At 41.2% G+C, this 20,601-nt stretch overlaps 1 protein-coding gene across 5 annotated transcripts in view; it reads left to right on the plus strand.

Annotated features, from left to right (window-relative positions):
* The window catches only part of Cltcl1 (clathrin heavy chain like 1), a 96,141-nt gene that overhangs the window by 3,677 nt on the left and 71,863 nt on the right, over positions 1-20,601 (plus strand). For all 5 annotated transcript variants that reach the window (XM_019207010.1, XM_019207011.1, XM_019207012.1 and 2 more), the window contains exons 2-4: positions 8,702-8,970; positions 15,980-16,141; positions 19,417-19,530. In XM_019207010.1, coding sequence (XP_019062555.1) covers positions 8,702-8,970; positions 15,980-16,141; positions 19,417-19,530 — 545 coding nt within the window. The remainder of the gene's footprint in view (positions 1-8,701; positions 8,971-15,979; positions 16,142-19,416; positions 19,531-20,601) is intronic.

Genomic DNA, 20,601 nt, shown 5'->3' on the forward strand with positions numbered 1-20,601 from the left:
TACATGCACACCTGTGTTTATTGTGGCACAATTCACAATTGCCAAAATACAGAACAAGCTGAGGTGCCATCAACAGATGGACAAAGAAAATATGGCTTATATACATAATGGAGTATTTATTATTCAGCTCTAAAGAAGAGCAAAATCGTGTCATCTGAAGGACTATGGATGGAACTGATGATCGTCATGTTAGTGAAATAAACCAGACCCAGAAGGATCAATATCAGATGTTTTCTCTTAATGTGGAATTGAGTGGATAAAAGATGACATAAAAGTAGAAGGGAGACTTAGCAAAGGGCCAGGGTCTCAGCGAGATAGAAGGGAAAGTAATGAAGAAGTAGATATCAGAATAGTATACATGCACAAATGAAAATGCTACAGTGAAACCCATTCTGTGTAATTAATAGGCACTAATAAAAGAAAAATATTCCTGAGATCAAAGCTTCTTTGTAACGTCACCCAGACTCCGGACAGACTGAGAAGAAGTGAATGCTCAGGACCTGTTCTTTTGGGTCTGGAAACTCAGACTAGTACCCTGTGTATTCAGGGCCTGCTGTGGGTCTGGTCCAGACATCTGGGGCTACAAGCCCAAAGACCTCTCTGGTAAAATGCAGTAAGGACAGGAGAACTGATCATTAATAGCATTTCACTTCCCCGAACTCAGGGAACCTTGAGTATGTGAAACTTTCTAGTTTACTTGAAAAATATAGTATCTTTCCCTATTGCTTTGATTTGGAACAAAAGGATTATGTATAGAGTAGACTCACTAGTTTTCTCTTATATTTATCTTAATTAAAAAACATCTTTGTGCCGGATGTGGTGGCACATGCCTATAATCCCAGCACTCGAGGCTGAGGCAGGAGGATCATTGTGAGTTCGAGACCAGCCTGGGCTGCATAGTGAGTTCCAGGTCAGTCTCAATTACATAGTGAGACCCTGTCTCAAAAAACAAAAAAAAAAAACCAAAAAACATCTTTGTGTCAGGGATTTAGCTCAGTGGTGTCACTGCCTGCCTTGCAAGCACAAGGACCTGAGTTCAATCCCCAATACCCCCCTCAAATGCAAGGCTCAAAAACATCTTTGTGGGCCAAGGATCTAGCTCAGTGGTGCAGAGCCTGCCTGACAAATGTGAGTCCTGAGTTCGATTCCCAATACCAAAAGAAAATTTTAAAAGATCTTTGTTATCTTACCAACCCTGTCTTTTCCTCGCAATCTGTCACACATTTTTGAACATGTGTAAGCAGTGTGAAGTTTTGACTTTAATCGAAGAAATTATTGGAATTTGTAGATTCTTAGTTTGTCCTACTTTGCCACCTATCTCTTGGCTGTTTTGATGGGATTTTGTCATTTGGTTTTTTTTCCCCTGCATTTTTGTTGTACTTTTGAGAAATTACGTTGTTTGCTATTTAGTATTCTCAGCAAGTTTCAGAAGTGACCTACTCTTGGTTCATGGCAGTTTTCATTGAACATGAGCAGTATATATCGTGTGTGTGTGTGGTAGGAGAGCAGAAAGAACACAGTTTTTTGATAATACCATTCCCACTCCAGCCAAAGACTCCCAGGAACACATCTGCAATTGAACAAGCTGAATTGATTACTAGTTGGAATGTTACAGACATCCAGAAATGGGGGCGGGTGTCTCTGTAAAGGAGTATTAGAACTTTTTCTAGAATTTGGGCTTGAGTTGATGTGGAAGATGGTCTGAGGAAGCAGGGGTTTGCTGTAGACCGAATGTTGTCAGAAAGTGAGGATAATTATATGATCGGGCATCTCAAGAAATCTTATGAGAGAATAGACCAGAGTGAGAATGAACCTGTGAAAGGTAAAGCAGCAGCATTCTGGCTATGAGAGAGGAGTGTTAGTTTGTGAGTTGCACAGTAGTAATCCTGTTTTTGTCTGTGCCTGACAAAATTCTGAAGGAGCCTTATTTTACCTTACTTCATCCTGATCTCAGAGGGCCCTTGTGTGAGGTTGGCATTCTGAGAGATGGTCTGTCCAGCAGAAGAGCATCACGGCCAGGCCCCAGGTGCCAGGTTCTCTCCTTCCTCCTCCCCGCTTTTCCCTCCACCCTCCCTCCTCTCATGTTCATACAAATTGCTTCAGTATAAAAAAGGTTTAGCGCCGTTGTCTTTTGGGTAGAGAAGTGTGACATTCTAGATATAATTTTAAGTCTTTATTCTGTTTCTTACTGCAGTCCTGTGTACATAAAAATAACCTGACCTGGGCCAGGGATTTAGCTCAGTGGTTCTGCTGCCTGCCTCATAAGCGCAAGGGCCGGAGTTCGATCCCTGGTACCAAAAAAAAAAACAAAAAACAAAAAACTGACCTTTGTAATAATTTTCAGCAAGTGGAGAATATACAGTGTGCCTTAGACTCTAAACCAGAATGAGTAAAAACTGGCTTTCAAAAGAAAGTATTTGTACAGTAATTAAATTACAGAGGTCATTGAATTACAAATGAACTTTTCAGAATGCTTCTATCATTTCATATGAGGATAACTGCTTCCAAAAGTGCCAGTGTGTAAGCAGGGACTTAGGGATATGAAAGGGCCTCATCTTGTATGTACAGTGTCAGAACCAGAAAGCTAACATTCGTGTTACAGACACCATGTTTTGACTGGTGAGGTCTTACAATTGAAAAAGGACCCTTCATGAGCTAGAACTCTGATTTATTTTTTTAATTATTATTTTAGAACTTCTGTTTTAAAAAAGGTCCGCCTTCAGCCAGGTATGGTGGCATATGTCTTGGCACTGTAGATGGCTGAAGCCAGGAGGATTGCAACTTTGAGCCCAGCCAATTTAGAAAGGCCCTCTCTCAAAGTAAAAAGAAAGCAACTTGGCACATAGCTCAGTGCAAAGACCCTGGATTCAATCCCTAGCACCCTCCCCCCTGAAAAAAATCCATCTCCTGTACCTGGCCATTTGGCCTATGTGGGTGCCAGGCCTTCTGGGGAAGCCTGAGCAGATTTGCTAACCCCAGACTTCCATGGCTTATAGATTCCTGGTGCATATCTTACAACTAGAGATACAATTTTTGTGCGTGTGTTTTGTTATGGGGATCAAGCTCAGGACCCTGTGCTTGCGAGGCAGACACAGTGTCACTGAGTTAAATCCCTGGCCCCATTTTTGTTCTTGTCCCAAAGATTATGAAGTGGTGGTAGAATTCCTCATGCTGTTTATCACGTAGTGGAATAGTAATATCTTGTCTAAGGGTTCCACAAACTGCGTGCTTTTCATACAGCCCAAAGCTAAAACAGCATTAACGCATTCGTGCAGAGCCTTCATGCCCTCAACACCTCCCAACAGGCCCCACACCTCCCAATAATTCCCATTTGGGGATTAAGTTTCAATATGAATTTTAGAGGGAACAAAAATTTTGAAACCATACCTTATCTTTCACAGGCAAAAATTTTATTTTTGATGAAGCTCAGCTTGCCCATTTATTTTCTTTAATGGAACATGCTTTCACTTGTTCTTAGCCAAAAGGCCGAGAAGTGACAGATCATGCTTCAGAGTCACATCTAAGAAGACTTAGTCTAACTCAAAGTCGTGAGAATTTTCTGTTTGTTCTCCTAGTGGATTTGTAGTTGTAGTTCTCACTTTTAGGTGTATAGTTCTTTTTGAGTTAATTTTTGTATAGTGAGATAAAAAAGGTATGGGTACAAGTTCCTTTTTTTATTTTTTAAGTGTGACAGCAGAGAAACCGAGGCATTTCTGTGCAGTTGTCCCAGCATCATTTGTTGAAAGTTCTGTCCTTACATGTGGATGTTCATGGCACCTTTGGTAAAAATTGACCACAAATATAAAGAGGATTTCTTTTCTTTTCTTTCTTTGTTGTTAATTTCCAATTCTCCATTCATTTGTTCTTGATTGATTACTTTTGGGGCTCACTAGAAACTTTGAAGTCAGTATTGGTACTTCAACTTGGTAGAGCCTTCCTATTTTCACATAAAGGTTAGAATTGGTCAATTTTTACAAAAAGCCTACCAAAAATTTGATAGGATGGATTGGATATTATTGATTAATTTGGCAGGAGTCACTGTGTTGGCAGGATTGAGTCTTCTAGACATTCAACATTTGTTTATTTAACTCTTTTAGTTGTGTTTTTCACATCAGTGTATCAATCCTCACTTATTTTGTTAAATATATTTGTTGTAGTCAGGATAAAATAGTCAGCAAAGGAATAGATTTAATACAGGACCCATAAATTTAAAGGATTATTTTACAGTATTCACCCAAAAAGCCAAATGCATAAAAGCACAAGAGATTCATCCACACCAGAGACCTGAAGAATCCAGCTGAGGGCCTGGATCCCATGATAATGTTTCATGCAAGTCCGCCTCAAGGATCTGCCCCAAAAAGGCACGCGGACCAGTGGTGGAAGTTAGAAAGTCCGCGCCAGTGGGTGAAGAATCTGTGCCAGAAGCCAGGAAGTGATGCTCAAAACAAAGGTAAAGACCAGCGCTACCCTGGAGGAGAGCAGCAGTCACCTCCATAACAGGGAGAACCCAAGCTCCTCCAAAGACAAAAACAACTGAGTTTGTATCAGGAAAACCAGGGGCAACAGAGCTTCTCCTGGGAAATCAGCAGCATGCAGTTTTTCCCTCCTGTCCTCCTTTTATGCTTTTCGGGCAGCAATCCTCAGGTGAGTCTTCCATGCCCAGAACCACACTGACTCATTTCAGCTGGGCTTTTCCACTCACGTTCACCATTAGTCCACCACAATATTTCTATTTTTTTTTTAACCACGCTATTTCTAAGTCATTTGTTTTCTATATTACAGAGAGAATTGCTTTCGTAACTTTGGATTGTTAGTATATAGAAATATTAATTTTGTGTATTCCTATTCTGTGCACTTCTTAAATTTACTAGTTCTTACAGTTTTTAGCGAATTACTTGGTATTTCTTTTTCCGGTTGCACCCTTGTATTGCTATGTGTTTGTAGTCATAATGACTAATTCCTCATAAGGACTTGGTACCTGTACACACATCTTAATTCTTTTCTCACCCCTTCTCCACTCCCTCGCCTTCGCATCCCTCTCTTGGTCCCCTTGTCTTTTGCAAGAGATACATCTCTCTGTTTCTTATTATCTTTTATTTTGCTCTTTATTTCTATTTTGGGTCTGATTTATTTTACTCATTAATATAGTCTCAGAGTGCATCCATTTTCCTACAAATTACTCAAGTTTATCCTTTTTTGTTGTTGTTGCTGTTGTACCTGGGGTTGAACTCAGGCTTTTGCACTTGCAAGGCAGGCAGTGGAACCACCGAGCTAAATCCCTGGCCCAAGTTTATCCTTCTTTATAGCAGAGTAGTACTCCATTATATATAAATAGGGTCAACTAAGTATCTAAAGATTAATAAAGCTTAATATACTACTAGTAAATATGAAGGAGGGGGAGAGGAAAATGAGACGTATTTTTTAAAAAAAAGATGAGAGAAAAGTAAGATAAAGGGTTGTGTTGAAAATTAAGAGTGAGCTGGGGGTTTAGCTCTGGCTTCATGCCTGCCTTATGACGTCAGGGTCCCAAGTTTGATCCTCAGTACAAAAGAAAAGAGTCAGATCAGACAAGAATAGTCAAGAATTAGAAGAAAAAAGAAAAAACAGAGCAAAATAAGGGGGAAAAAAACAATAAAAAGAGAAGTGAGTCCAAAAAGTTCTTCCGTGTTTTTGAATGAGTGATTTCTTTCCTAAGATTTGTTGTATTGGAGTCCAACAGATATGGGAGACACTAAGTCACTGCTAAGTCTTCTGTTTCCATGCTCCAGTTTTACTGTATGAATGCTGAATTCTACCTTGCCTTTCCCTGCTGGGTGTAGTTAGTCGATGTGTCTGCGCTAGGGCTATATTCCCTCCAGCTGCTCCTAATTTCTGTGTCCCTTTCTTTGTTTGCTTAGCTCTACAGTTTGTGAATTTGTGAATTCTCTCTGTCCAAACGGAGGTGTATATCTGATCATGTTGGCAGATGGGGTAGAAGAAACAGACGACTGAGCTCTATGCTGGATGTAGACAATGGGGCGGGAGTTCAAGCAGTCTGCTGGACTTAATGCTAGTACTTTCAGACCCAGCCACACAACTGGCCTGGCCTCTCACCACAGAGGGTAGGACCCCTGTGTCATTACCCGCCTGAGCTTAAACATCTAGGGGGTCTGTGGCTACCCTGTGCTCTCTCTATGGCTGTCTCTTATGGCTGTCTCCCACCCGGTCACTGTGGCAGGGTGACTCCAGAAAGCCTGTAGATGTTTTGTGGTCGTTCTGTCGTTCAGCCTTAACATTTAACCCTTTCCCAAAATGGCACCTGATCAAACATTCTCAAATATGTGGCTTCTTCACTAGATTTCTTCTCAAATTTAGCCTGCCATGGGGAAGCAGCTTACTTTCAGAATAGAACCCTCCATTGATTGTGCAGTTCACAATAACCATCAACTTTTCTTGGGGCTGCTGTTGCTGGCCTAGTCTGTTGTTTCTCCCTAGAGCTGCCCACCCTCGCCAGGCTTACCGTATTAGCAGAGGCAGGTCCTCCTCTCCAGGAGCTGGTTAGCTGTCCAGGCTGCTTTATGCTTTTCTCTGTGTTGTGCTCCATTCTTTCAGCTTCTCTGTAGTTTCTAATTTTCCTGTTTTCACTCTCCTGGTTCCCAGGGATCTACATCTTTTATTCTTCACCAGCTTGTTTTCTAGGTATTTTGATTACAGGTCCCACAGAAGCTATATTTTCTGCTTGTCTTTACTTCACCAATTTTAATCCTTTTCTACCGCTGCTTATTTTAAAAAATCTTTCTGCAGACTGGAGATTTAGCTCAGTGATTCTGCCACCTGCCTTACAAGCTCAAGGATCTGAGAGTTCTATCCCCGGTACCAAAAAAAAAAAAAGTCTGCATTTTACTTTTCTTTCTTTCTTTTCTTTTTCTTTTTCTTTTTTTTTTTTTTGTGACTATTATATCTAGTATTAGGTGTCAAAAGAAGTAGCCAGAGAAATAATCCCCACCTTGTATTGATCTTAGGGGGACACGGTATATTTTTTAAAAATCCAGAAATTTGGGGCCAGGATTTAGCTCAGTGGTTCTGCCACCTGCCTCACAAGCACAAGGTCCCAAGTTCGATCTCCGGTAACACCAACAACAAAAAAGCAAACAGAAATTTGTGTGTTATGCTAATTCCCTCTGTATCATTCCAGTTTTAGTTATGTGCCACTGGAACAAGCCCAGGACGAAGCAGTATTTCATATTAACTCTAAGTTTTGCATTAAAGTTAAATAAAAGTAAAACTCAGTTCCTGAAATGTGTATTGCTACATACATTTCACATATATATTATATGTATTTATGTGTGTATATATATATATAAAATGTCACTGTGATAGTGCAAATATTCAATTTTACGAATTTTATTTGATAGTGCTGGTCTAGCAGAGTGTGGTGATGTATGCCTGTAATCCCAGCACTTGGGAGGCCGAGGCAAAAGGATTGACAGGAGTTCAAGGCTATTCTTGGCTACTTAATGAGTGTAAGGCCAACCTGAGCCTACATAGCAAGACCCTATCTCAGCAAACCAAAAAACAGACAAAAAAACTAGCACTGGTCTAGAATTTTAAACAAAGTAGCTCTGTTATATGGAGAGGTTAGTTTAACTGGAAAGGATGATTGTGTTTTTTCCTGAAAGTTAGAGACACCAGAACAAGAATGGATATGCTGGAGTGTTGCTCAGTACTTTTCTACCATGCACAATGCTCTGGATTCAATCTCCAACATCACCAGAAAAGGAATGTTTTATATATTTCAGTAATTTACACAGAGATGTGATTTTTTTTGTTTTTTTGCCACCAGAGATTGAAGCTTGGGCCACTTCCATATTCAGCATGTACTCTACCATGGGCTACTTCTCCACCCCTAGAAAATAATTTGAAACTAGAAGGAACCAAAGCCAGCTGTGGTGGTATATTCTGATAATCTCAGCTGCTTGGTAGGCTGAGGCAGGAACATCACAAGTTCAATCCCTGCCTGGGCAACTTAGCAAATTCCTCTCTCAAAAATATAAAATAAAGGGCCGGGGGTGTAGCTCAGCGACACTGCGCCTGCCTCATAAGCTTAAGGTCCTGAGTTGGATCCTTGGTATTAAAACACACACACACATGTACCTATGTATATGAGATGGTTAGACATATAGTTCGGTGTGAAGGCCTGGTGTTCAATTCCCAGTGCCACAGAATAACAGAATCTAAAAGAAAGAAATCTAAAACTGTCTCTCTTAAGGCTTGAGTAGAACTGATTTCTGATTGTTTTTTTCATAATCTATAAATATTTCTGTACTTTTTCATTCTTCTAAAGAAGAGCTAATACATGGAAGGTTCTTACTATTTAAACATCAGAGTACAGTTATTTAGTACTCAGCCTTTTTTCTTGTAACCAAATTGGCTTTAAATATTACAGTTTGTTGTGGTACATGCCTGTAATCCCAGCACTTGGAGGCTGAGGCAGGAGGATCACCTCGAGTTTGAGGCCAGCCTGGGCCACATAGTGAATAACCTGAACTACAGAGTGAGACCTTGCCTTGTCTCAAAAAAAAAAAAAAACCAAATCAGCAAAAACCCTAAATAAGTAGTATGACTTAAAGTAATATTAATAGGATTCAGAATTAAGAGTATAAGAATTTGTCTTTCAAATTTTTATCTATTTTTCTCTATTGTCCATCTCATCAAATACTAGCTGGGAAGACACTTCAAATCTTTAATATTGAGATGAAAAGTAAAATGAAGACTTATACTATGGCAGAAGAGGTGATTTTCTGGAAGTGGATCTCTGTGAACACTGTTGCCTTGGTGACCGATACCACAGTGTACCACTGGAGCATGGAAGGTGACTCCCAGCCCATAAAGATGTTTGATAGACACGCCAGTCTGGCCGGATGTCAGTTGGTCCACTACCGAACTGATGCCTACCAGAAGTGGCTGCTTCTCATTGGCATCTCTGCCCAGGTAAGCTTCACAGACTGATCAGGTGTAACGCATAAGGCCTAATGCTAGAATGGAATGGTTCGGTTTAAAGTTTGTAAAGACAGAAGTCAGGTGTGTGACTGAAAGAAATAGACATTACAAAGTAATCTAAACTTTGGATCAAATTATTTTAATTCAGCTTTGTCCCTTTACTATATTCTGTTAGGTTACTGATGTTCATTTTATAAACTTTCTGGCAGAGGTTTGGTTTTTTTGTTTGTTTGTTTTTGTTTTTGTTTTTTTGGTACCAGGGATCAAATTCAGGACCTTGTGCTTGTAAGGCAGGTGGTAGAACGACTGAGTTAAATCTCTGGCCCTCTGGAAGTTTTGAGAAATAAATTGTTGAGTATAATTTTTAGAACAATTTAGATTATGGATCTATAAAAAGTATTTTCTAGGCTCTATTTTAACTCAGAGGACTATCACTAATTCATGTCCATTTCTAATAAAAGTATTTTTCAACACCGCCCCCTTGGTACCAGGGATCAAACCTGGGTCCTTGCGTTTGCGAGGCAGGCAGCAGAACAACTGAGCTAAATACCAAGCCCTCAGTCTCTCCTTTTTTATTCCTCATGGCCAATCAAGTCACTAGATACTTGAGGCCTACAGGATGTTTTGTATTAGACATACAGCTCTTTATTGGCTAGTCCTGAGCATAGAATCATCTGTAAATGGAAGATATGTCTTGCAGAATTCTTGTACTTAGAGAATTTTCAAAGGTTGGGATAGAAAACTGGGAGCCATGAGAGAACACCTTTTGTCAGGAAGGGCTTACGCAGAAAGGCACATTTTGCCTGCTATGTAAGTGTACTTTGAAAGGGAACAATATGTGTAAAGGCATGGAAATGAAGGAGAATGGCTCTTTCTAGGAGTGTAGGATCATCAACTATTTTTGATGTCTGTAGGGTCCATAAGTGGCAGTAGAGTAGAAAACTGCTGGAGAGATGGATCAGTCCCAGAGTGAGGTACATGCTCTTATTTTCAGGCAATAGCAGTTCTATAGCTGATTCTAAGTGAGAGTGATATAATTAACTAACCCTCTTGGCAGTGCTATGAAGTGAAAATACGGCCATCAGTGATGCTGAGGATGAGCTGAAGGCTGGGTGAGTGGTTGGAAGGCAGGTATAAGAATAAAGCTATATAGTGTGTACTAGTGTAGAGATATGTATGAGAAAGGTGATAACCAGGGAAGAGGGAAGGAATATTTCTCTTCACTCTGAGAGTTTCGTCTATCCTCAAACCATCCCCACCCCCACACCTTGCCCAAGAAAAGAGATACTTAGATGGAGACAGGAGCATTGGAAATGTCCAAGAGAGGGAAGACTTGAGTATTTGCAGGTGAAATGGCTTGGAGTTGCTCATATACTGAGTGTGTTTTGGAGAGAGTTGGCTGATGGCCTGACATTTGGCTCATAGAGTGAGCATAGGTAAAAGAAAGTTGGAGTATCTCTAATCTGTCACATTTTGTAATGTACTGATATTATGGCTTTTATCTAAATGCCTCATGCAGTCACAGAGAGCTTTTTAGAAGTGGCTGGATCTAGGGTGTGTGCTGCTGGGGTCAAGGATGTGATGTTGGGATTGATTGATGGTAGGATACTGGGGTTAAGGCTGTCCTACCCTGGGTGTGAGTGCTACTTGCCTTAAGGGTGAGTAGTCTGGATAAGATATAAGAGACAGAAAGAAGGTCCTTCCTTGTCACTTGTTATTGCTTTGCTACTTTGCTGCCTTTCTGCCTTCTGCCTGCCATGAAATGTTTTTCTCCTCCGCAGTTCCCCTCTGCCATTCTCTCCAGCCAACTATGAACTGAAACCTCTACAAACTGAATTACAATAAACCTTTTCTCCTTTGACTTTAGGTATCAGGTATTTTATCTCAGCAGTGAGAAAAGTAACTAAGACAACTGACAGTTTATCTTCCTACTTGACCTGCTGAGATTTTTGATATAATTTAAAGGATTTTGTTGTAGTTGTTGACCTTCTTAGCCCTTGCTAGTTCTGGTCTCTAAATTTTAGTTGTTGAACACCCAAAAGACAATTTCAGTAACATTAGCATAATAATAAGAGTAGGAACTCCACTATATAATTTTACCTGGATATTAAGCATTTGAGTAAAAATATAGTTAAGAGACCATTATAATTGCCAGTCATGGTTGTTCTATGGTTTGTGGTTTATGGTTGAACCCCTGTAGAATGTTAACAGAAAAAGATTTTGAATCATGGACTACACATAGTATTTTAGCGTGACAATCATGATATTATCTTTGTAGTACACCTAAATGTGTAGCTTAGTATAAAATAGCCATTGTTAAACATCCTCACTCCTCCCCAAAATGCATGAATAAAAGCTTTTACCTAAGTAGCTATATTTGACAGGATGTCACCTAAGGAAAATATATCAGCCCACAAGTGTGCCTATTATCATAGGTGGCTGGAGCATAAGAGAAAGGCAAATGTCTGAATCAAAAGGTTATTACCACAAACAATATGTTGGAAGACCTGTACAATTAGAGAGCATGAGTACATTTTGTATACCAGAAAAAGCAGTAATAAGTATCACAATTATATAAAACCTTATATCTTTCAGTGTAGTTTGGTGCCAAAAGGATCTTTCTAATAACACCTTTTTGATTATGCCAGAGAAACTAATCTTTTGAAGATGACCAATGTAGATAAATCACAATAGCATATTTAGAACTCAACCAATATAAACATTTTATAATGTATTTAGAGCTTAAACGTCAATGTGATCAGTTTATAATAGCTCATTGAGTCATTGTTGGTGTATGTCTCCCATAAAGTTAAGAACCTGTTTTCTTGTTTTTGTTGTTGTTGTTTTGTTTTTTGAGACTGACCTGGAACTCACTATGTAGCCCAGTTTGGCCTGGAACTCACAGCGATCCTCCTGCCTCAGCCTCCTGAGTGCTGGGATTGCAGGTGTGTGCCACCACGCCTGGCTGAACATTTGAATTTTTAAGCTCTTTATTTCACTTTATTAATTTGTTCTCACAGAAGACTAGCAAAAAAAAAAAAAAAAGCCTCCCCCCAAGAAAATGCTAAAGGAAATAACAAGAAAATTACAATGGCAATCTACAGTATAGCTGTTTGACAGAAAGGTGGTGATGAAGAAGTAAATGAAAATAAATTATGAGCTACTAGAAAACACAGAATTTACCTGGGTATGTTGGCTCACACCTCTAATCCCAGCTCTCTGGAAAGCTAATGCAGGAGGATGTGCAAATCAGCCTGCCCTCGGCAACTAAGTGATCTAGTGAGACCCAGTCTCAAAATTTTAAGGGGGATGCTGGAGATGTAGCTGATTGTGAAGGCCCTGGGTCCAGTCCCTGATCCACCCCCTAAAAAGTATGTGTATATATATATATATATATATATCCGATAAAGTAGACTTTAAGCTAAAAGTTGTTACTACAAACATACAAAAATGTGCATGTCAACATGAGTTATAATAGTGAAAAAGTGGAAGCAATCTAAATGTCTAGCTAAAGAGCAGATAAAATGGTATCTATACAGTGAGATAGTAGTTTGGCAATAAAGTGAAATACTAATACCTAATATGAGCGAGCCTTGGGAATATTGAAAGGAGTCATAAAGGACCATGTATTGTTTGATTTCATTTATGAGAAATGATCAGAATAATCCAATCAGTAGAGCAGAAAGTTGCTCAGAACTTTGTGGAGTATGAGACTTGGGAATGGAGATTGCTATTGAAGCTCATTTTAAAGAAAGTATTCTAAACTTACATTGTAGCAATGGTTTCACAACCAAATATATCAAAGAATTGAATTTTATGTTTAAATGAATGAGTTGTTTGATATATGAATTATATATGAATGAAGCTGTTTGAAATACCCTTTGGAGTCATGCCTGTCTACAAGGAAATCATCATATTTGAAAAATATAGCCGGGCGTGGTGGCACTCGCCTATAGTCCTAGCACTCAGGAGGCTGAGGCAGGAGGATCGCTGTGAGTTCGAGACCAGCCTGGGCTACATAGTGAGTTCCAGGTCAGTCTCAACTACATAGTGAGACCCTGGTTCAAAAAAGTAAAAATATAAATATAAATAAAAATGACTATAAATCACAAAACTGCTTATGTATGCTTTACCAACAAACTAAACACCAAGAGATGAAATTCTACTCATTGGACAACAGAAACTCCCATATAAGGATAGACACGAAGACTAATAGAGAATAATTAGTCCAGGGAGAAACCCATGTATCTATCATCAGTTGATTTTTTTTTGGTTTAGAATGTTCCTTTTTTGGGTCTGCTTTGATATACTTTTATTTGCTTCTGTTTCCTTTATCTTTTTTTATAGCAAAGCATTTATTGGTACATTTTAGGCATAGCAATGATAATACCCATGTAGGGAGTTTGCACCTTGCCAGTTGAGTTTTGAAAAGATAACACCCTTCAGAGCCTCACCTCCATGGCCTGCTTCTTCCACCTCCTAATATCCATTCTGCTGGAAACTCATCAGTGGGTCAGTCTGCTTTTGTTTTTGTTTTTGTTTTTGTTTTGGTGCCAGGGATCGAACTCGGGTCCTCGTGCTTGCAAGGTGGGCGGCGGAACCACTGAGCTAAGTCCCCGCCCCTGGACCAGTCTGTTGATGAGGTGTGTACTTCACGACCCAGTCACCTCTCTAGACCCCACCTCGAACACTGATGTGTTGGACATCAAGCCTCCAAACTGTTGCGCTAGTTGTTAGGGAAATACAAATCAAAATCGCAGTGGAATGTCATTTCACACCAACTAGGGTGGCTGTAATCATAAGGGAAGGTCATCAGGGTGGGCAAGAAGGTGAAGAAACGACCCTTCGTACAGCAGTGTTATGAATGTGAAATGCTCAGCCAGAGTGGAAAGCAGTTTTTGGTGCACCCTCGGTTTCTGTATGACACACTGCTAGGTATCCAACCAAGAGAAGTTAAAATGTGTTCAGACGAAAACTTTTATATCTGATGTTTATAGCAGTGCTAGTCATGACAGCCAGATGTTAGAAATAGGTACCCAAATGTTCAGTGGTGGATGAATGAATAAATAAAACATGGCTTATACACGCACCCCTAGAAAGGAATAAAGTCCTGATATATGCTACAGCATGGAGAAACCTAAGTGAAAGAAATGGGACACGAAAGACTCATGATTTCATTTATATTAAATATTTAAAACAGGTAAATCTGTAGAGATGAATTTGTAGTTGGCAGTAACTATGGGAACTGTTCATTGGGCACAAGGATGACATTTGGATGAAGGATGTTTTAGAACCATGTAAAAGTGTTAGCTGCACTCAACATAGAAAGGGGATGTAGCTCAGCACCACTGCACCTGCCTTACAAGCGCAAGGTCCTGAGTTCGATCCCTGGTAACAAAAAAAAAAGAGAGAGAGATGGGAACTTGAGACTTGAGACCATACCTTGCCAGTTCTTCTCTAACCTTGTTTTTGTTTTTTAGTACAAATTTATAGCACATGCAGCTTATAGTCATCGTGGGGCGCGTGTACATGTACATAACACAGCTTTTTCCAATCAGCTTTCCCTCCCTTCCCTCCTCTGATCTGTTTTGTTTTGGTACCAGGGATCGAACTCTCAGGACCTTGCACTTGCAAGGCAGGCAGGGCACAGCACTGCTGAGCTAAATAAACCCCCAGCCCAATAAGCTTCTGTTTTAAATTGCCTCCTTTTTTTTTTACAACTATTTAAAACATTTTATTTTATTTTTTTTCATTGTTTATTGGTACTTTTAGGTATACAGTACAGTTACAGTCATCATTGGGATCTTGTACCTTTACGTGACAGGTCTGGGTTCTCATTTTTTCCCCTTGTCCCTGCCCTCCCTTCCCTATTTACAAAGACTTTATTTCCATTTTTTCATTTTCTCATATTTTTTTCTTTTCCCTTATTACCTCTTTTGGGACTCGCCATTTAGCTCAGTGGTGCCACGCTTGTCTTACAAGTGCAAGGTCCTGAGTTCGATCCCCAGTACCAGGATAAAAAAAGCTGCTTTTCCTGTCGCCTGTATCATTTCATTTATTCTCAGCTCCCAAGGGAAGTGCCTAGCTAAGGAAAGGATGCGTGCATTTGAATCCTTACTTGCTGTAGTCCTCAGCACGTCTTTACCCAACTTTGATACAGGTGTTCACTCTGCTTTGCCTCTTCTCTTGGCTTCAGTTTAGCAAATGTTACTGAAGAGGGGAGCACAAGTTCTCTCCTGTCCCTTTTATTTTTAATCTATATTTATTTATTTATTTATTTAGTACCAGGGATTGAACTCAGGACCTTGCGCTTGCAAGGCAGGTGGCACCACTGAGCTAAGTCCCTGGCCCCATCCTGTCCTTTTGAATTTCATTTTTAAGTATCCTTGTTCCCTGGGTGTGGTGACTCATGCCTGTAATCCCAGCACTTGAGAAGCTGAGGCAGGACAATCTGCATGTTCAAGGCCAGCCTGGCCTACATAGTGAATTGAAGGCCAGCCTGAGCTACTTTGGGAGACCCTGTCTCAAAAAAAAAAAGCAAAACTAAGATAAAATATTCTTGTTCATTCTGTTACAGTACCATTTACCTGCAAGTCACTCATTTCTCCCTAATGTTTTCTTTTGGGGTGGGTACCAGGCATCCAACTCGGGTCCTTGCTCTTGCGAGGCAGGCAGCAGAACCACTGAGCTGAATCTCTGGCCCCCAGCCTGTTTTTTATTGTATTGAATTTTTGCTATTTATGCATCGAAGATTTTAAAATTATCCTGTAAGTCATTATCCTAATTGGATTACTATTGACATTTTGGAATCTTTCTTCCCAAGACGTACTTTTGTTGACAAAATACACACAGAGATTGTGTTTAACATATTAGGATCGTATATCTTACTATTTTGTAGGCTTGTGGTTTATTTGTAGCCATATTTCCATATCAAACTCTGTTATCATGCTTAGGAATTGGTTTGTTTTTCTTCCATTAATCACAAAATATCTTTTCTCAGCAAAACCATGTGGCTGGGACAATGCAGCTGTACTCTGTGGAGAGGAAAGTCTCACAGCCCATAGAAGGCCATGCTGCTGCTTTTGCAGAGTTCAAGATCGAGGGGAATCCCAAGCCGTCCACCCTTTTCTGCTTTGCTGTCCGCAGTCCTACAGGAGGCAAGGTAAGATCCAGTCCACTTCGTCTTCAGGAAACGTTAGGAGGATTTGGTGTCATGAGTGCAGCTGGGGATACAGCATGGCCTCCAGGTGCCTGTGGAAACAAGGGCTCATGCAGGATTGATTGATTGATTGATTGATTTTATTTTATTTACTTTTTTTTTTTTTGGTTTTTTGAGACAGGGTCTCACTATGTAGTTGAGACTGACCGGGAACTCACTATGTAGCCCAGGCTGGTCTTGAACTCACAGCGATCCTCCTGCCTTAGCCTCCCGAGTGCTGGGATTACAGGCGTGCACCACCACGCCGGGCTCATGCAGGATTTAGTATGGTTCACCCATTGTACACGCCAGTAATCTGATAGCAAGCTAAAGCCAACTACTCATCGGTTGAACCGTTTTCCCTTCACATCCTCTCAGACCATACTGAGATAGGCCCCGAAGAAAAAAGAGGCTCTCAGGCATCAGCTTCATGGAGGACGTGGCTCTGAAATGATGATGTAATGCCCTCTAAGGCATGGCTTCGGTGCCACCCAAGGCATAGTCTTCCCTGGTGGCGGTGGTAGGGTGGGAGTTGGGTGTGTCTCAGGAGAGCTGCAGAAAGACAAGGCTGCCCCTGAGAGCGCGGACTCTTGCTGGGCTTGGGGAATGGACAGCCCCTTTTTGACAGGACTATGGACAGTGGCGTGGAGGTACAAGAACTTCTACCGTTGGAGTATTGGGGTTCTGCTGGGGTTTCATCAGACACTTGGGATGATGCTTCCAGAGTCCTTTTCCTGGAACACTTATCAAAAGCGCTTCCTGAAATAGTGTTTTGGGTTTTTTTACTCACCAAAAATGAGTTCTGAATTAGTATGTAGCTCCCACATGTCTCCATCTGAAACACACTTCCTTGGATATTTTGGTCCCTTGTGGAATAACGCACTTAATGCCTCCTCATTTGAGAACAGTAGGAAGATAGAAGTCAGGCCAGATGTTGGCCTTGCTGCCAGTAAAGCTGATTTTAGATTCTGGCCTTAGCTGTGTGGCACGAAGACCTTGCTGCCCGCAGCCTCAGATCTAGACGTACCGCTTCTCCACCATACACCTGGGAGTGTTGGTCTTCCTTTTCGGTGGCAGAGCCAGGCGTGCTCCGGAACAGCCCTCTGGGAAGCTGGTGTGTTCAGCTTTCTCCCACACTCAGCTGCCACATGAGCTGCACTACCCTGGAGGAGCAAGTGAGGGTAGAGAGGGGCCAGCAGCGGTGTTCTGAGGTGGCCTGAGAACATGGTTCTCCTCAAAATAACTGCCGAATCTTGCGGCTAAGTCCGTCCTTGCCGTAGTGAAGCGAGTGGGGCCCTTCTTGCCTGCACCCTTCTGAGCTCAGCTGACCGCGTGGGAATAGTTCAGCAGTCTCCACACATGGATGGAGTTTTCTGGATCCATTCCTTATTGCTGACCTTTGCACAAGCAGACACATATCCAGAGTCATGCCCTTCTACTGCTCTCCAAGATCCCTGGCTTCCATTCCCGTACTTCAGGCCAGGTGTGTAGCTCAGTAGCACAGCACCTGCCTGGCAGGTGTGAGGCTCTGAGTTCAATTTCTGGTACCAAAAGTAAGACAAAACAAAAAACCATTCCCATACCACCACTTTTGTTGGTAGTGCCATTGTCCTTAACTCTAAGCAAGAAACCTTGAGCCTTCTTCTTTTCTATTGTCACTGTTTGACCTTTAGCAAATCTTACATGTCTCTAAGCCTTTTGTGACCGAGCTCTTAGAGAATGGCCTGGTTTTCCAGTGGTTATATAGATATGAATGTACTAAAAAAAAAGATATGGATGTACTCCTCTCTAAATATCTTCATGTTCTAAAATATTCATTCAGGGGAAAAAAAAAAAACCCAAGTGTGGCGCACCCCTGTAATCCCAGCACTTAGGAGGCTGAGGCAGGAGGATTGCCACAAGTTCAAGGCCAGCCTAAACTACATAGTGAGACTCTGTCTCAAAAAAACAAAATAAATAAATAAATATCCCTTCGGGCACCTTTTTAAGTACAGAAAACTTCCACCTATAGTTTGCATTACTGACTTCCTCTACCCAAGATCTGTGCTTCATCCAGACCCATTTAGAGGTCTGGGACTTTGTGTAACCTTACGTCCTCAGGCCTTCTCCACCCTTTCTTACAAAGAGACCTCATCAGTTTTCCAAAACTGCCTTTTATCTCAAGGCACTGATGGCAAGCACCCAAACTATAAACCAGAACTCACTTATTCAATCACAGAGGCCAGCACTGCAACGAAACCTGAACACTGAGGTTTTAGCTTAGAAAAAACAATTCATACATTAAATTGTCTTAAAAGAAAAACAATAATAGCTCTCACTGATACCAACAGCTTTTTATTGAAAAGTAAAAGTTGGCAGTTAGTGTGTTTTTGTGCACTATTATCCAGCGCTCGACTGCTGGGGCCCTGCAGAGGCGGCTTGGCTCGTGTGCCGACAGGGAGGGCTCTGCATGCCTGCTGCAGCGAGGCTGCCACAGGTTCACCATCACTGTCCTAAAGTGTCCATGTGTGAGAGGTTTACGTCTCCCGCGCAACCCACAGCAGCCTCCTCTTGTAGCCCATCCAGGTCCTACAGGGACTCTCACATCCCCCAGCATGACCGTGAAGAACTCGGGCTCATGCCACGCTCAGTCAGACGATCTCACGGGTTTGGTGGTCAGGGAGGAATCTTGTTGACTGAGTGGTTTGTGTTAGCCTGAGCTGTATCTGGGAGATGAGAGGACAGAGTCGGAATAGTCACCAGGCCCCCATTGATGCCTTTGTTTCCCAAGCATCAGTGTCAGGGTTTAGAGAATGGAGACTCGATTCAGCCAGCCTCCTGGTGCTGAATGTTCTCAGGTTTCCTGGCATTCTTTTTGTTGCACCTGGTGGTGTGGAGCAGTTCGGTGAATAATCACAAGCATCTCAGAAAAGGGATTGTCTTATTTTACTGTTGGTGGAGGTGGAGGTGGTGGTGTTTGTGTGTGTACGTTTGAGACAGGGTCTTGGTCTGTAGTCCAGGCCGCACTCCCTAAATTGTCTGGACTGACCTGGAACTCAGAATCCTCCTGCCTCAGCCTCCCCAGTGCTGAGACTACAGGTGTGAGCCAACACTCCCGGTTTATTTTATTTGAATGTAAGTTTTAGTTTTTGTCATACAGAGCTTAGAACTGAGGCCACTGTACTTAACCACTGTTCCTTGGTTAGCACCTGCCTGCCAGCAGAGCATTAACTTGGACTGGCCTAAAACCTCTCTTCTAGTTGCACATAATCGAAGTTGGACAGCCTGCGGCAGGAAACCAGCCTTTTGTAAAGAAAACTGTGGATGTGTTTTTCCCTCCAGAGGCACAGACTGATTTTCCAGTGGCTATGCAGGTATGGACGTACAGCTCTCTGAATACCTCCCTGTTCTGAAATATCTACTCTGGCACTGTCTTGAGTTTGCCTCACTCTCGCCCTCCATCTGAGATCTGTGATTCATACAAACCCATTTAGAGGCCTGGGACTTTGTGTGTGATGAGGAAAAGTGCTGGTCCTGGAAGGGATTGTGCTTTGTCAGGTGGGTCAAGGCAGCATGAGACTCTTCCAGCTGATACACCAAAGTCCTAGACCTTCCTCCTTTTATGATGAAAAGTTACAAGAATATATAAGGAGGAAAATAGTCCTCTGTAGCTGACCAGTTTAGTATATAATACATCAGAGTGCTTACTATTTGTTATATAAAAATTTAGATACAAACTTTTTGGTCAAAATTAGGATCATATATAAGACTATATGATTAGCTGGGCGTGGTGGCGCATGCCTGTAATCCCAGGACTCAAGAGGCTGAGGCAGGAGGATCACTTGGAGTTTGAGTTGGGCTATGTAGTGAATTCAAGGACATCCTGAACTACATAGCGAGACACTGTCTAAAGAAAAAAAAGGGAGTATATGAAATACTCTCTCACTGTTTTACTCAGTAGATTGTAGGCATTTCCTTAAGGTATTTTGTTCTTGTGAACATTATGGGAAGTAAGTAGGGTTTTTTTTTTTTAAGGTGCACCCTAGTTGGAGAATGTTTTGGCTATTTCCTTTTTTTATTGTTTTTAAATATCTGACCATATTTACAATAATTTCTGTAATCTAGATTTCTGGCAGTAGTTACCTGGCAAAGAACATAATTTTTCCTGCTGCCTGTCTCGCAAGTGCAAGGTCCTGAGTTTTTTTCCCAAGGTGAAAGTAGCATTTTTCTGTCTTATGAAGAGAAATGTTGTATATCAGTTTCCAACAATATCAATAAGTTTAGCAGCAGAGTTAAATATATACTAAAATCCTACCATAATTGATAATTGTAACCACCACTTTGAAAGCAACTTCTAGGCCAGGGATTTAGCTCAGTGGTTCTGCTGCCTGCCTTGTAAGCACAAGGACTTGAGTTCCATCCCTGCTACAAAAAAAAAAAAAAAA

This window comes from Fukomys damarensis, unplaced genomic scaffold (assembly GCF_012274545.1).
Source record: "Fukomys damarensis isolate Sample0158 unplaced genomic scaffold, DMR_v1.0_HiC HiC_scaffold_34, whole genome shotgun sequence".
NCBI classification, from domain to species: Eukaryota; Metazoa; Chordata; class Mammalia; order Rodentia; family Bathyergidae; genus Fukomys; species Fukomys damarensis.